This window comes from Mesoplodon bidens (assembly GCF_964165515.1).
Source record: "Mesoplodon bidens genome assembly, chromosome: 2".
NCBI classification, from domain to species: domain Eukaryota; kingdom Metazoa; phylum Chordata; class Mammalia; order Artiodactyla; family Ziphiidae; genus Mesoplodon; species Mesoplodon bidens.
Window position 1 is genome coordinate 54,536,188 of NC_138177.1, and position 17,238 is coordinate 54,553,425.

General features: G+C 36.5%; 1 protein-coding gene across 1 annotated transcript in view; it reads left to right on the forward strand.

The window, feature by feature from the left end:
- Positions 1–286: 286 nt before the first annotated feature.
- SYT14 (synaptotagmin 14) overlaps positions 287–17,238 on the forward strand; it is a gene marked incomplete at its 3' end in the record, with an annotated part of 148,693 nt that continues 131,741 nt past the window's right edge. Inside the window, 3 exon segments of the mRNA XM_081224577.1 lie at positions 287–1,098; positions 1,100–1,215; positions 4,587–4,802. Of these exon segments, the coding sequence (XP_081080703.1) occupies positions 293–1,098; positions 1,100–1,215; positions 4,587–4,802 (1,138 nt within the window). The 5' untranslated portion in view covers positions 287–292.

Genomic DNA, 17,238 nt, shown 5'->3' on the forward strand with positions numbered 1-17,238 from the left:
TATTTGAGGGGAAAATATTGTCTTGCTGCTGTTATGATAGCTGTGGAGTGGGAAAAAAGTCATTACGTTTAAACCAAGTGGTTTGATTTTTTTTTGAAGCGTCTTTACTTCAACATATTTCTTCCATTGCATAAGCATTTACAGAAAAATTAAAAGATACAATGTGAAATACTGATATTGAGCTAATGAATAGCACCATTTAAATAGATGTTAAATTCAGACTTGAAAGTGGTTGATTTTTTGAGAAGAGGAAATTCCATTATTGCACCTTTTAGGAACAAGGAATTAGAAAATGGCATTTTTCAAAAATTTTCAGCAGAATCTGCCTTCAGTGTCCTCTCTGGTGGACACAATCAGTAATGCTGTGGAAGATTTGACCACTGCTGTGGGGGAAGTCAGCTATGCTTTCACTGACTCGGTTGCTGAACAGGTAGCAAGTATGATAAGTGGCTTTCGCCCAGAAGAGGAAAGCCCTGCAGCAACAGAAGCTGTAGATACTTCTAAAGGAGAAAATACCACGTTACCAGAAGTCTCCAAAAACACTAATTGTCAGAAAACACAATTCGATTTACAGCACCAAGCAAATCGAATAAATAGCTATAATACTTCAGTTTCACAAAAGCAAGATCAAGGAATGAATGAAGAAGGAGTATTTAAACATATTAATAATAGGCAACAGACGCTATCAAAATATCAAGAAACCAATACTGCTGGTGATTCTTCTTTGAAAGGCCAGATGAGTGATGGTAGGATATCAGTTAGCAAGCAGTATGCAAGGGCTGGATCTACGTGTCAAGAACTTGAAAGTACTGACAGATGTAGGAAATATGGATTAGGAATTTCCAATAATGGTAAGCATGACCTAAAGGAGGTAAGATTTCAAGAAATGCAAGAAAATTATTTAAAGAAGGCTGAAAAACATATTAAAAGTAAAGGATCCAAAGGGAATAAGTGTTCAGGAAATGAATGTTCTCCAAAAGGTATTTTGGAAAGCAATAGACATATGATACAGAAATCCATTAAGAAAGAAGGCATACATCCAGCAGCATCAACTAATTCTAAAGGTAAGTGTTATGGAAAAATCAAAGAACAAATCAACAAAATACTACAAAGTGAAAGGAGACATAAAAACAAAGAAAAACGAAGCCATTTCTGCCAAAAAAGAAACAGCAAAGAGTAAAGATGAAAAATATTCTGAGATAATACCAGAAAAAGGTGAGGTCTCCTAATGTGAGTTTGAGTGATAAAATTTTCTCTTGATTTTCTACGTTAGGAAAACATCATCCAAATTTCTAAATTTTTCTATACATGTCTGTATATCTAATTTAAGACTTTCTTGAATCCTCTTACTGGGAGACATTTTTAAAGTCATACAGTTTTTTCTCACAGTCATTTCAAAAGCATTCATGTTATATATATCTCTAATTTAGTTACTGCCCCTGGTCCCTGCATTATTTGGCCAATTTTAAGGGCCTTAATTTTACTTAATGCCCATTTATTTTACAATCAGAAATTCTGTGGTTTTCTTAAGTAGTGTGCATACTTTAATTGGAATTTATTTGGTGTGCTATAGTTAGATTTTAAAATTTTATATTTTTGTAACCAACCCTTAAGCCCTTTATACCGTGTTGCTCTTCACATCTTTCCTAGTAAGATTGAACCAAATGTTTTATGTTTTTCCTTGAGAGCAATAGATTTTTATCTTATTGAATAACATGCTTCAGGATATGTATTCATTTAGCCATACATTAAGAATTTTATATGACTTATATGTTTCCAGTGTGTATACATGAGCAATCTATTATTATTCATGAGTTCTCTATGTAGAATTAAGATTCCAACTAAGCAGTTATAGTTTTCATCCACAATATTTGTGACAATTTTTAAAACAATTAGCTGACAGTTACTTGGTTTGGGTTGCAGAATTGCTTCATATCACTAGTTAGTACACCTGGTTATACTTTAGTCATTTTCATTAATTGCTGATCTGATCACAAGGCCAGAAGTACACTAGCTTTTATTTATAAAAGATACATATAGAATTTTTGTGTATATTTACATTCTCAAAATAACCAAAATACTGAGTAGCAGTAGAAATGAAGAAGACTGTTTCAGTTCTGCTACATGACTTTGTGCATAATAGGGTCTGCTATTTATCAATTATATGAATGTTTTTTAAATGATATAATAGAGGCTGATCCAGGATAGATGAGCTAATTAAAAAGGAATGCCAATTTTTGGAAATACCTCCATTTTGAAGTCTATTCTTGTAGCAGTTTTTTGAATGTCAGATTCAGTGTTTTTTTGGTAGCCTTGGTTTAGTTTTGGTAGCCTTATTACTTGAAGTAGCAAAAATTAAAAGAGAAATAAAATTAAGAAGAGTAGTTTACATATTATTTTATTCATAAAATAACAGTAGAATGGATGCTAGTAATAAATACTGCAGTAGCAATACAGAATTTTAAATTTTGTTTTGATTTGTTTTCATTAAGAAACATGCTGCTACCTAAAAGAAATCAAATATTTCTGAAGTATTCTAGATTATAGTCAGTACTAAACTGAAACATGTTATGTTCTAAAATCGTTTTGAAAATCATTTGACCCATATGGATTGTCCGTTCATTAGCTGAACTATAATGTTGCTAGTACCTGTGTCCTAGGTTCTGACAGAGCTTACAAGGTATAATAAGAGGAAGAAGAGTTTCCTTCTTTGTTCCTGAATGCAGGGCTACTTTAGGTAATATTTTGTAATAGGTGAATTTCTAGTTACCCTCCTCAGAGCTCTCCTGCTGCTTTAAGACCACCACCATGGTATCCCACAAGTGTTAAACCCTGGGAGTCAGAATGCCTAGGTTCTAGACTAGATCTGCCATCTCAGCAGATGCCATCTCTGTCCAATAGAACTTTCTGCAATGATGGAAAAGTTTTACATACCTATATTGCTTCATACAGTAACCACTGTCCGCATGTAGCTATTGAGCACTTGAAATGTGGTTAGTAGCACTGGAGAACTAGATTTTAAATTTTATTATTTCTACTTAGTTTAAATAGCTGCATGTGGTTGGTGACTACGAAATTGGACAGTGCAGAATATAACATCAGTCATAGTTTTACCTTTTGATGGTTTTATTTTGCTGAATTAAAAAGCAGGACTTAGACTAGTGACGTCCAAGCTCCCAAGCTCCCTTACTTCTAACTCTAAACATTGAATTTCTATCCCATATTTTAAAATTACTCATTCTGTGTCTCCCCACCTGAATTTCAAACATTGATTCCTCTAGTGCAGATGATCTTAGCTGAGTATAATGAGAGAAATATCTAGACTGAACTAATAAATTCTGACTGCTATGGTCTCTTTATCCTTCTAGAGTTGTTTTATAATTCTGAGAAGGTTGCATCATGGTCTAAATGAATCTCAACATGATGCAGTTTCAAAATTTTTACCTTAAAAAATGGTAATAACTAGTGCTTTTTAAAATAATATAAAATTAATTTACCTTCTGAAAAATTTATTTGAAATTTGGGTATATTTAAGTAGAATTTTCATAGTAAGTCTGCCTTTCACAGATAATGTGTTAAGCTTGGTGCATATGCTTCCAGACGTTTTTGTATGTACGTGTAAACTTATACTGCATGTATGTGTGTATATGTTGCATGTAACCATAGGTATGTGAATCTCTTCTCTTTTCTCTTAACATGAGAAAAGCTTCTCTTTTCTGTTAACATGATGTGGTAGTTATTCTTTCCCTGTGAATACTTGTAAGTTCACCTCCTCATTTTTAATGACTGTATAGTATATCATTGCATAGATGTATCATAATTTACTTAACCAAGGCTCAGCGATGGACATTTAGCTCATATTTTATTTTATTTTTTTCCTTTGCTGTTAAACACAGTGCAGTAAATTGTCTCAAATACATATCATTGCTCACTTGTTAATTATTTTCTTAGGCTGAATTCTTAAAAATTGGAATTGGTAAATTCCTAGAAATAGGTCAAAGACTATGCAGATTAGAAAGTTTGATATGTATAGCCAGATTGCTCTCTAGAAAAGTTGTACCACTTACAATTCCATCAATAGTGTATCTCTGTCCATTTCTTTGTTCTGCTTCTAACACTGAACGTCATCAGTTACGAAATTCTGACTAAGATGATAACCAAAAACGTCTCTTGTAGCATGAATTATTTGAATCAGGCCCATATGTATTGGCAATACTTATAACTTCCTTTGTGTGCTACTGATGCTTTAAAAATAATTGTGTAAGATGGAGAGCCTTATTACTCTGTTTACCTGTACCATGGTTGGAAAATCCCTATGACTAATATTATTTATATAATTCAAATATACAAGTCAGTTTTTTCTATATAAAAATCTAAAGCTTGGGCTTCTTAAATGAAAAAATATTTTTCTAAAGCTGAAAATTCAGATTGTGTGTATGTGTATATATATGTTTATATATATATATTTGTGTGTGTATGAATATATGTGATACATATATAAGCATGTAACATGTATGTAACTATAGCAAATTTGCTACATTTTATTGCGTTATATTTTGATCTGCTCTCCTTGTCCTTCCAAACAGATAATTCCTACATTGACAAAGATGAGCATGGTTCCTCCTCTGAGAGTGAAGATGAAGCACTGGGTAAATATCATGAGGCCTTATCCAGAACACATAATTCCAGACTACCATTGGCAGATTCTAGACAAAAGAGCTATACTTGGGAAACAAGACAGAAATATAGCCCTCTCTCTGCAGAGTATGATGGATACAGTAGTGAAGCATCAATAGATGAAGGTAAGATAGGTTAAGTTTTTTTTTTTTTACACTACAGTATTTGATTATTTGTTTCTAAAGCTCTAGATGTCTGTGGTTGTACAATAAATAAGAGATAGCATATATAGTAGGGTCACATTTCTGGGAATATAATTTATTCAAATTCAAGTCTTTGGGCTCAAGCCAAAAACCAAACTAAAACCAAAACACCCAAAAGCAAAACACCAAATAATTTAAATACAGTGGTAATTCTAGCTCTCTTTTCATAATGAACATATGCCTAGCAATCATGAGATGGGAAGTGTGAATCTGCTGTTGTCTCAGATGGAATCAGTTCCTAAATACCTGTTACAGGAACTGATATGGTCTAAGAATATCACAGTGTTGAATATGATTCTAGTGTGTAAATGAATGCTTTTTCATTCAGTATGGGCCCTAACATGAGCCAGATACTTCATGTAGTATGAAGCAGAAGGAGTGGTGATCTCTTCCATGTAGGAGGAAAAACTGTCTGAGATAGATTTATTGAGAGCCAGTACTGTATTGTACGAGACTTTAAGGGAAATTTAAGGAATTTTCAAGGATTTTTTTGTCCCCTGTTGATTTTTGCCTCATGTGCTGACGTTGACATTAGAACTCAACCTATGTAGAAGATACAGGTCCACTCTCAAGTGTTTCTATATCTTTCTAAAAGAGAAATAAAAAAGGTTTTACCATTACCTAAAGCATTTTTATTTCCACATCTAAGTAAGTTGTTTGTGTGCTTGATACAATGTGTGACTACTCCTAGTAATTATTATATTTATGCCCAGATATGAAGAAAAGGGCAATATATTTTAAATAGCATTTTTATTATTATATCAAACAGAAACTAACCTTAATATTGTAGCTATGGTTTGTGTTTTGGGGCCCATTACTATTGATGACTTACTCTGGCATATACAGTTGTCAAAGGAGTTAAATTTTGGTATTTGACTTCATGCTAACTAAAGATTGATATACCTCCCTTTTATTTCTGCTAGTATATAGGTACAGTAAGAAATTAATCAAATATGGAAGGCTCATTATGAGATGCTAGGAAAGAAATAAAAAATATTAGACATGGATTCTACCCTCAAAAATACCTTTCTTAGTACTAGAGAAAATAAGACATGTGCTTACAAAGATAACTAAATAATGCAAAAGCAGTAAAGCCAGTCCCCAACTTATGTAAACCCTGGCTCATGAGTAGTAGAGCAGAAAGAGAATGGGTCTTGAAGCCTGATCCTTGTTCACATTCTGGCCCTGTGACTTACCATATTAGCGGCGAAACCTTGGGCAGTGTACTTAATGGGCAGTGTACTTGATAGTTTCTAGGTTTGTTTCATTGTCTCTAAGTGTGAATAATACCTTGCTGATAGGGTTGTCATGGACATTAAATGGTATATGTGGTGTTTTTAGCATAGTGTCTGGTGCGTGATAGGTAAGTGATCAGTAAATGGTAGTCTTAGTTATGGGTGGTGAAACATTGATGGTGATGATAGTGAGTGGCTGCAAGCAAGCCCTGAGTGTGTAGTCTGTGACCCTAGACACTTCCCTTTCTGCAGCTTCAGTTTAGGGTTTTATTTTTCCCTGCTCACTCCTTCTTCTGCCTCTCTGCAGGCTTGATTGCTTCTTCCTTGTAGTCCTATTATTCTCTCATGGCTCAACAATCTGTGGGAAAAAGGGTGAAGAGAGAAGCATAATCTCAGTGGCTCTTCTGTTCCTGCCCTCACCTCTGGAATCACCCTCTCATTTCATTTCACCTATATGTTTAGGACCCACTTGTACTTTTCTACCATTTCTACCCTAAATCATTTGATAAAGCACCCAGGGTAGATTGATTTTAGGCATTCTGAAATTATTTATTTCATAAACATTTGTTGAAAGTTTTATATGTGCCATACTAGATCCTGTGGATGTAAAGATGAATAAAAACAAGCTTGTTTTAAAGAGCCCACAGACTGGAGGAGGATGACCAGTGAGTACATGTGTAATGTAGTGTGTTAAGAGGTCTGCTAGTTACATGAACAACGTAATGTAGAAATACAGAGGAGGAGGACTGAGACTTGGTTTGGGAGGTGGTGAAAGGGGAAGTCTGATGTATGATGCAGTCTTCACAGGATAGGTGAACTAGACTTGAGCGAGAACTGTTCAACCACCATGTAATAGTGATTGCAGGAAAGCAGAAGACAGTGTGTTTCAGTGTCTTTAACCTAGGATCTGTGCTGAATGCCATGCTCAGGAGTTTGGATGTTGTCTTATAGAGAATGTAGAACCCTGGAAGGTTTTTAAGCTGGATAGTGTGGCACTTTTAGGTCAGTGTGTTTAAGAAAGGTTATTTAACTATTGTAATAGAAGATGAATTGGAGGTACTACTGGAGGCAAAAGGACTGGTTAGATAAACAGTGATGAGATCCTCATTAGCAATGTTAATTGAGGGACAAAGAATTTGTAGATTGAGGGATGGTCTCAGTATATCCTGGTGAGTGACTGAACATATGCAATGAGTAAGGAATTAAGATTGTTTAATTAGTTTAGAAAGCAGTAGAGAAGTAAGTTTGTGGGAGGGAGATAATTTAGTTTCAGTCATGCTGAATTTGAGGTGTCTGTGGAATATCCAGGTAGAGATGGATATCCTTGTTAAAATACTGTCGTTGGGATTTAGGATGGGGAGATGATCAAGTGGTAATGTAAGATAACAGTAGACTAGGAGGATAGTTTTGTGTATCATAGATTATTGCTAATTGAAAAATCAAAGATTGCTGTGAGTGCAAAATACACTCACAGCAATCAGTGGAGTTGGGGAAGAATAGGAAAACTTGATTAGAGAGGGAGATTTCAGAGCTCCAGATTTTAGAGAAAAGCAATTTCAAGTGATAGTAAGTTCTGAACATGCCCACAAGCAAAGATGCAGAAGTACATATAAAATGCTAAAAGGTTTTAAGGAAGGGAGTGAATTACCATCCATTGGGGAAGATGTGAGACAACATCCATGAAAATGGCATTTGGGTTCAGCTTTGAAGAATGGGTATAAAGTTGAAAAGAATAAGCAGAGGTATTTTAGATAGAGGGAAGTTCATAAACACCAGAGTATGCAGTGGTAAAATGTAGGGACTATTTCAGGACAAGAGAAAAGTCCTCTTGGGTCTAACATAGGTGTATGTATGTATATGTGTGTGTGTGTGTATGTGTGTACATAAGTATATATATGTATATGTATCAGTATATCAGTATATATACTGTATATCAGTATATACACACATATATATATACACACACACACATATATATATGTAAAATAAAAAGGAAAGAGATGAGGTCTAAAGCCTGGAGTGCCTCACTGAATAGAAGTTTGGATTTAATTTGTTAACCAGTGAAAACTCACTAAAAGTTTTTCACCAAGGAACCATGACCAGGGATGTGCTTTAGAAAGAGTAATGTAGCAACAGGAAGGCTATAGGAAAAGACACCAATTAAGGAGGTCTTTGGAGTCATCTATGAGGGAAATGGTAAAAATCTGAATTAAAGTAGTGGCAAGAGGAATATAGGAGGACAGGAGAGACATTACAGAGGTGCAATTTACTGGATTTAGGAACTAAATGTATTTGGAACATTAGAAAGAAGGAAGGGGGCTTCCCTGGTGGCACAGTGGTTGAGAGTCTGCCTGCTGATGCAGGGGACACGGGTTCGTGCCCCGGTCCGGGAGGATCCCACATGCCGCGGAGCGGCTGGGCCCGGGAGCCATGGCCGCTGAGCCTGCGCGTCCGGAGTCTGTGCTCCGCAATGGGAGAGGCCACAACAGTGAGAGGCCCGCGTACTGCAAAAAAAAAAAAAAAAAAAAAAGAAAGAAGGAAGGAAGTGTCAAAGATGACACTAGTTTCCAGCAAGTATGACTAGGAAAATGATGAGGTTATTAATATAAATAAGAAATCCAGAGAGGGATGGTTTTTTCTTGGATGGTGTGTTGGGGTGGAAGATAAAAGTGGTTTTGTGTATATGGTAAGGCAGAATATTTAGGCAACTGGAAATGGCTGTGGATCTTGAAATCATGAATGGAGTTTGGGAGAAGGTTTTTTCAGATTGTATATAGTTAGAGAATAGGAACCAAGGGAAGGGATTAAATTGTTGAGGGAGAATGTATGGAGAGAAAAGGTAAGAGAGTCATTTCCTTTCATTAACAGAGAATTAAGGATGTCACTTAAACAGAGAAGAGAAATTAACAACCATAAAGTGGGGAATTAGGAGAATGTTGCATTTCATCAGACACGGAAGGGGAGTTTTGAATACTACACCACAGAGAGACTGGGGAGGATGAGAATTCAGACAAGCCCCTTTGTCCAGTAGAAGATGATCAGTTACTTTCAGTGTACATTTTAGTAGTGTAGAATCATACATGAGATTGAAGGTGGTTAGGAGAGAATAAGTGGAAGAGAGTGTACATTTGCTGCCTGCACTTTCATACCACTTGTTCTCTATCAACTTTCAGAGTCAAGAAAGAGAGGTAGTTGAAGGGGTTCACCTTCTCCCTCCAACCCAACAATAGTAACCCTCCTCTGGTGTATATTTGGGAAGGATGGGGATTTGCTTCTAATACACATATGAGTCTCTGCCAGGTGGTTGTGCCTCTGCATAGTTGACTCAGGAGAAGTACTGCTCACTTCATGTCCGTCCAGTCACCTAAGAGGGCTACTGAGTATAGTTCTTTTATAGGATTTGGTTCATTCTCCTGAGGTACAAGGAAAGGGATCGGTAGAGTAGGTTATGCTTCTCTTTACTGCTCTGACCCTTTATTCTGCATACTATTCTGCAGGTTTATGAAGGTCACACTTGACTAATGTGGGTTGAGGTGACTAAAGGGAATTACAAGGTAGAAGGAAAAATATTTTAAATTTTTTTTTTTTTTTTTTTGCGGTACGCGGGCCTCTCACTGTTGTGGCCTCTCCCGTTGTGGAGCACAGGCTCTGGACGTGCAGGCTCAGCGGCCATGGCTCACGGGCCCAGCTGCTCCGCGGCATGTGGGATCTTCCCGGACCGGGGCACGAACCTGTGTCCCCTGCATCGGCAGGCAGACTCTCAACCACTGCGCCACCAGGGAAGCCCTAAATGTACATTTTTTACATGACATATTGCTACCTCATTAGGGCTGGTAAAGAACTATTACCCCATTCCTCAAACTCTGAATAATTTCAGTAGAGAAGCTTTGGAACAGCCAGTATTGGAAATATCTACAAGAATAGAGAGGGTCAGAAAGGGCCTGGATAGGGATTAGGAGGACCAGTGTAAGAGAACTTTCTGATCAAGTAGGGAGAACTACCATTCATTGAGCTCCTACTGTGTGCCTGACTCTGTTAGTTTCTGTACACATTGTTATACTTAGGCTTCACTGCAACACATTGTGGTAGATAAGATTATTTCCATTTTACAGAAGTGAGAGGAGATTTTAGATCAAATAAGTAATTTTTTTTTTTTTTTTTTTTGCGGTACGCGGGCCTCTCACTGTTGCGGCATCTCCCGTTGCGGAGCACAGGCTCCGGACGCGCAGGCTCAGAGGCCATGGCTCACGGGCCCAGCCGCTCTGCGGCATGTGGGATCTTCCCGGACCGGGGCACGAACCCGTGTCCCCTGCATCTGCAGGCGGACTCTCAACCACTGCGCCACCAGGGAAGCCCCAAATAAGTAATTTTTAACCTAAGGTCACACAGTAAGTTTATAAAGGCTATACTTGTCAAGTCCACTGCAAAAATGAATGATGCTTTAGCTTCTGTTTGGTCATCACTGATGCCTTAGTGTCCTCCCTAAGTCTCTTTCATTCATAATTAACCCCTTCAGTTGGGTCCTTTAGAGCAGTTTATATATTATAAATCTGAAATACAGATATTGTAGAAAAAGTAAGAAAATATTATGGCCTCTATTTGTTGATCATATTTTCTCCTCTAGTTGGCCATGTTAATCTTCCATTTTTTGGAATACAAAAGGGGATAATATCTATAAGAAATTTTTCTAGGAAAAATAAACATTAAAATAATTTATCAAATTTCTTTGTTCACAATTTTAATTTATTTTACTTTGTTCTTCTTAAAATTAAGCAGATTTTCTGATAATCATCTTATTTTAAAAAGGCCTAAGAGTTAAATAGTAGGTTGTGATATCTTGTTTAAGTTGGTAAGATAGAACAACCTTTGAAATTCCATTCATGCTATTTAGTACTTCCCATTTTTATATTAGATGGGAGAAGCCTATTAGATTTTATATAAACAAACAGTGTAAAATTATTAGAATGTCTCTGTTATTTATAGCTTTTCATTCTCAGTTCACCATAGAGATTACCAAGCTATATTTACATATGGTGGCATAGCTATATTATTAAAAATCATATGATGTTATTTTTTTTGGTGAGTTAATTTTAAATGCTATTAAAAATAATTTCCAGCATCACTTATGTCTTAGGGTACATGTAACCCATATATATACACACACACACACTTGCCACTCTCTTTCTATGGCTGCTTCACAAGCTCCATGCTATTGATTTTGATGTTTTCTTAAAATTAGGGTCATTAAAACACATTTCTTTATTCCTTTTATTTAAATGTTACTTTAAAAATAATTTAATACTTAAGAGTAATAAATTCTTTGTTTATATTTTCTTTAAGTGTATTTTAACTGCTTTATATTGTTCTATTGATTTTCACAATTTCTGTGTGAAGAGGGTAAGTATAAAAAAATTGTGTCTGTGTTTTCCAGATGGCTTTTACACAAAAATTTTTAGTCTTAAAATAGTAAAAGTTATTTATATTACATGGTTTATTTAGATTTTTGATAAGCCTTTTCTTTGACTTCAGGTTTTTGTTCGTGAACATTTCTCCTCTGAAGAATTCTTTAGTGTGTGTGTGTGTGTGTGTGTGTGTGTGTCTGCACTCTTAAGTATGACCAATTTGGGGAGAAATTGATCTTGAAGACTTTTCCTGCATCTTTGTGTTTTGGAGATCTTTTTATATGATGAGATCAATTGTTACTAGTAGTGTAGAATTCGTTTATAGTGCTACTTTTGCAGGCCACCTGTGACCTGTAAAATGAGATGTCTTTGTGCAATTTAGGTAAAGGCATAGCCTGCTGGGTGGATGAATTAGAAAACAGTACCACCTTTGAGCAAACAGTTCATCATGAGAATATAGTTCAGTTAGCAGATACCACCTATGTAAGAAGAAAAAGACATTCCTTCCTCCAGGTGTAAGCTTTGGTGGACCCAACGCACACTGTACTTAAGCACCCCCATCAGCCAGGTACTTATGGCAGTGCACAGCCTACACAGCCGTACACAGTGGTCCTAAAAACCTATTTTTATACACTTCCAGTCTTAAAATAAGCTGGTGGGATTGCTGTGTTTTCCATGGTAAATCTATATATATATCTTTCATAATTTTTTTTGTCTGAGCTACTTGTCTAGTAGTGGAATGATAGAAATTAAATCATAGACATTAAAGATATCCTTAATTGACTGATTACAAAACTGACACCTAGAGACGTGCAACTTTACTAAGATCATACAGTTTATTAGCAGCAAAACTGAGGCTCTAAGTGTTTGTAACCAGAGAACAGAGGTCAGTGCTCTTAAAAAGAACTATTCAGTAACCAAGCAAGTAAATAAGAGAGATACACTATAAATCAAACATGGCCTGTGTCCATTGCTAGGGGTTGAGGCATGTCTGGGAAGTGGAGGAATAATGCTAATGGCAATCTGACAGTTAATAGGACCTGACACTTTACAGGTTTCTGTTAGCAAAGCCTATAGGAACTCAGTCTCAGATACATTTAGGGAGCATTACATAGAGTCACAAATGGACTGACAATAATCTCATTACCTGAGGGCAATAATGGGTGGTTTAAACTGACTAGAACATCTGTATTTGCTGTAAGTTTAAGCTTACCAACAAGGTACATCTCCTAGGAAACTGTCCCTAATGAGGGAGGCAAGTGTGTTTGTACTTTGTGAGGTAATCTCTTTAAGGAAATGGAAAACTCAAAGCTATTTCTGAAGACTAGGCCCAACATGGCTGTCAACTTTGGAGCTCAGGGAAGAAACCCTCACTGTTTTAGAGTATAGTGGAAATCTGGAGGATAGCATGGTGGGAAGGCCCTATGGTAAAGGAGCCCTCCAGCCAGAGGGATGTTTATTAATGTGGCTACAGTAATATATATGTTTATTGTGTTTCAGGCTCTGCTGAAGTCTTTGTATAGAACTTAATTTTATCTTCACAGAAATATTTTGATTTTATTACTTACTTATCTGTTTAATTAATTAATTTTGAAAAAGCAGCAGCTTAGAGAGGTACATTAACATGCCCAAGATTGCTATCTCATTGTTCTAAGAGAATTTCATAAAGACTTTGGACACCTAGGAAAATCAAGAACCATACAACTGGGAAATATCTGGGGTTTTGGTCTCAAACTCAGATATGAAGCATATTATGGCTGCTGTATTTAGCAGAAAACTTGAGCAGCCCTTAAGGAAATATTGGTGACTTATTACTTTACCTGCTAGGCTTATTCCAAAAAAGACAGAGCTGGGTTTTTGACATACTATAAAACTTCATGATGGACTATTGTGGGAAATCACGTAGATAAGGGGAAGGATTTTGAGAGTTGGTTCCTATGGGAAGTATTCCAATTATCTTGGGTACAGAAATCTAGAACTAGTCTCCTGTCACCTGCAGATGTGATTGTATTAAGCATACCACAGCAAAGAGTATAAGGGTCTATGCAGGTGGCACACTACCTGTGCCTGCACCTTAGTTTTATTATTATTTTTTAATGTTTGGCAGAAATCTTGACTGTATACCTTTGCTTTAGAGTATGTGATAGGAGATTTAGGAAGCTCCATCTAATATTGTAAGTCTTTGTAACAGTCTCAACAGTAATAAAGGTAACACTATCACTATGATACTTAGGTATAGTTCTAGGAACTGTGAGAAGGCAACTGTTGTTAATATGGGCATCTCTAATAAGAATAATAATCTAATCAACCAATAAAATGCTACACCTTCCCTTGTGATGGACTGGTAGGAACTTCGGTAAATACTAAGAAGTTAATGTCCTTCACTCATGTTCATACCACCCAGAATCAACCACCATTAGTACTTTAGCATACTTTTTTCAGAAATTTTTTATGGCTATATTTTTAAAAACTTTATGTAGTAATACATGGATACATTTTGCTTTTAAAAATTTAACCTGTTAGGGTGGAGAGGGACGAGTACTATTGGCTGCCACCTCCTCACACTTCCAAGCTGGAAACATGCACTGTGGGGAGGGAGGCTGCTAGTACATGCAGTAGCTAGGCACTGAAACTCGTGTGGTTAGCTGTGGGAGAGGACTCCATCTAGGTGCATGGAGACAGCCCTGAGGGCCTGGGATGTGGTCTGGACTGAACCCAATGTCAGTACGCACATAGCGGGGCATGGCTGTCAGAAAATACCTCGAGACAAACAATAATGACAGCACATATTGGGATGCAGCAATTGCAGTTCTAAGAGGGAAGTTCCTCAAGAAGCAAGAAAAATCCCAAACAACCTAACCTACCACCTAAAAGAATTAGAAAAATAAGAACAACAAAACCCAATGTCAGCAAAGGAAGGAAATAAAGATCAGAGAGGAAATAAATAAAATAGAAATTAAAAAACAATAGAAGAGATCAATAAAACCAAGAGCTGGTTTTTTGAAAAGATAAAATTGACAAACCTCTAGTCAGGCTCACTAAAAAGAAAAGAGAGAGGACTCAAAAAAACAAAATAAGGAATGAAAGAGGAAAAATAACCAATGATACTGCAGAAATACAAAAAAAAAGAAAATACTATGAACAGTTATATGCCAACTAATTGAACAACTTAGAAGAAATGGACAAATTTCTAGAAACATACAGCCTGCCAAGTCTGAGTCAAGAAGAAACATAATTTTAACAAACCAATCACTAGAAGTGACATAGAATTTGTAATAAAAAAAACTTCCTGCAGGGCTTCCCTGGTGGCGCAGTGGTTGAGAGTCCGCCTGCCGATGCAGAGGACACCGGTTCGTTCCCCGGTCTGGGAAGATCCCACATGCCATGGAGCAGCTGGGCCCGTGAGCCATGGCCGTTGAGCCTGTGCGTCCAGAGCCTGTGCTCTGCAACAGGAGAGGCCACAACAGTGAGAGGCCCGCATACCGCAAAAAAAAAAAAAAAATTCCTGCAAACAAAAATCCAGGATCAGATGGCTTCAATGGGGAAATCTACCAAACATAAAAAGGAGAACTTATACCTATCCTTCTCAAACTATTCCAAAAGATTGAAGAGGAGGGAAAACTCCCAAATTCATTCTGTGAAGCCACCATCACCCTGATATTAAAACTAGACAAAGACACTACAAAAAAAAGAAAATTACAGGCCAGTATCTTTGATGAATATAGATGAAAAATCCTCAACAAAATGTTAACAAACCAAATCCAACAGTACATAAAAAGGATCATACACTATGATCAGGGTGGATTCATTCCAGATTTGCAAGGATGATTCAACATATGCAAAGAAATCAGTGTGATACACCACATTAACAAAAGAAAAGACAAAAACCATATGATCATCTCCATAGATGCAGACAAAGCAATTGATAAAATTCAACATCCATGCATGACAAAAACTTTCACCAAGTGGGTATAGAGGGAACATATCTCAACTTATTAAAGCCATTTACAGCAAACCCAACAGCCAACATAATACTCAGTGATGAAAAGCTGCAAGCCTTCCTGCTGAATTCTGGAACAAGTCAAGGATGCCCACTCTCACCACTTCTATTCAACATAGTATTGGAAATCCTAGCCACAGGAATCAGACAAAAAAAAAAGAAGTAAAAGGTATCCAAATTGGAAGGGAGGAGGTAAAACTGTCACTATATGCAGATGATATGATACTCTATATAGAGAATCCTAAAGACTTCATACAAAAACTATTAGAACTAATAAATGGATTCTGCAAGGTAGCAGGATACAAGATTAACATACAGAAATCTGTTGCGTTTCTTTAACAATGAAATATCAAAAAGAAAGTAAAAAACCAATCTAGTTTAAAATCATGTCAGAAAAAATACCTAGGAGTAAACTTAACCAAGGAGGTGAGAGACCTATATGCTGAAAACTATAAAACATTGATAAAGGAAACTGAAGAGGATTCAAAGGAATGGAAAGATATCCAATGCTTTTGGATTGGAAGAATTAATATTGTTAAAATGACCATACTACCCAAAGCAATCTACAGATTTAATGCGATCCCTATCAAATTACCCATAACATTTTTCACAGAACTGGAACAAATAATCCTAAAATTTATATGGAATCACAAAAGACCCAGAATTGCCAAAGCGATCCTGAGGAAGAAGAACAAAGCTGGAGGCATAGCCTTCTCAGACTTCAGACAAGACTACAAAGCTACAGTAATCAAAACAGTGTGATAGTGGCCCCCAAACAGACATATATTATAGATCAGTGGAACAGAATAGAGAGCCCAGAAATAAACCCACACACCTGTGGTCAGTTAATCTACAACAAAGGAGACAAGAATATACAATGGAGAAAAGACAGTCTCTTCAGCAAGTGGTGTTGGGAAAGCTGGACAGCTACATGTAAATCAATAAAATTAGACCACTCCCTCACACCATATACAAAAATAAACTCAAAATTGTTTAAAGACCTATATATAAGACATGACACCATAAAACTCCTAGAAGAGAACATAGGGAAAGCATTCTCTGACATAATTTGTAGCAATATTTTCTTAGATCAATCTTGCAAGCAACAGAAATAAAAGCAAAAATAAATAAATGGGACCTAATCAAACTTAAAAGCTTTTGCATAGCAAAGGAAATGATCAACAATACAAAAAGACAAACCTATGGAATGGAAGAAAATATCTTCAAGTAATACAACCAACAAGGGCTTAATTTCCAAAATATATAAATGGCTCATACAACTCAATATCAGAAAAACAGTCTAATCAAAAAATGAGCAGAAGACATACAGATGGCCCACAGGCACATGAAAAGATGCTCAGCATTGTTAATTATTAGAGAAATGCAAATCAAAACCACAATGAGGTATCACTTCACACCTGTCAGAATGGCTAGCATCAAAAAGTCTACAAATGGGGAATTCCCTGGTGGTCCAGTGGTGGTCCAGGACACCACACTTTCCCTGCCGAGGGCCTGGGTTCAATCCCTGGTTGGGGAATTAAGATTCCGCAAGCCTGTGCAGCACAGCCAAAAAAAAAAAGGAGGGGTTTGTAAAGCAACTATACTCCAATAAAAAAAGGGGGGGACCCTCCTATACTGTTGGTGGGAATGTAAATTGGTACAGCCACTATGGAAAACAGTGTGGAGGGTTTTTTTTTTAATTGTTTTTTTAAAAATTAGTT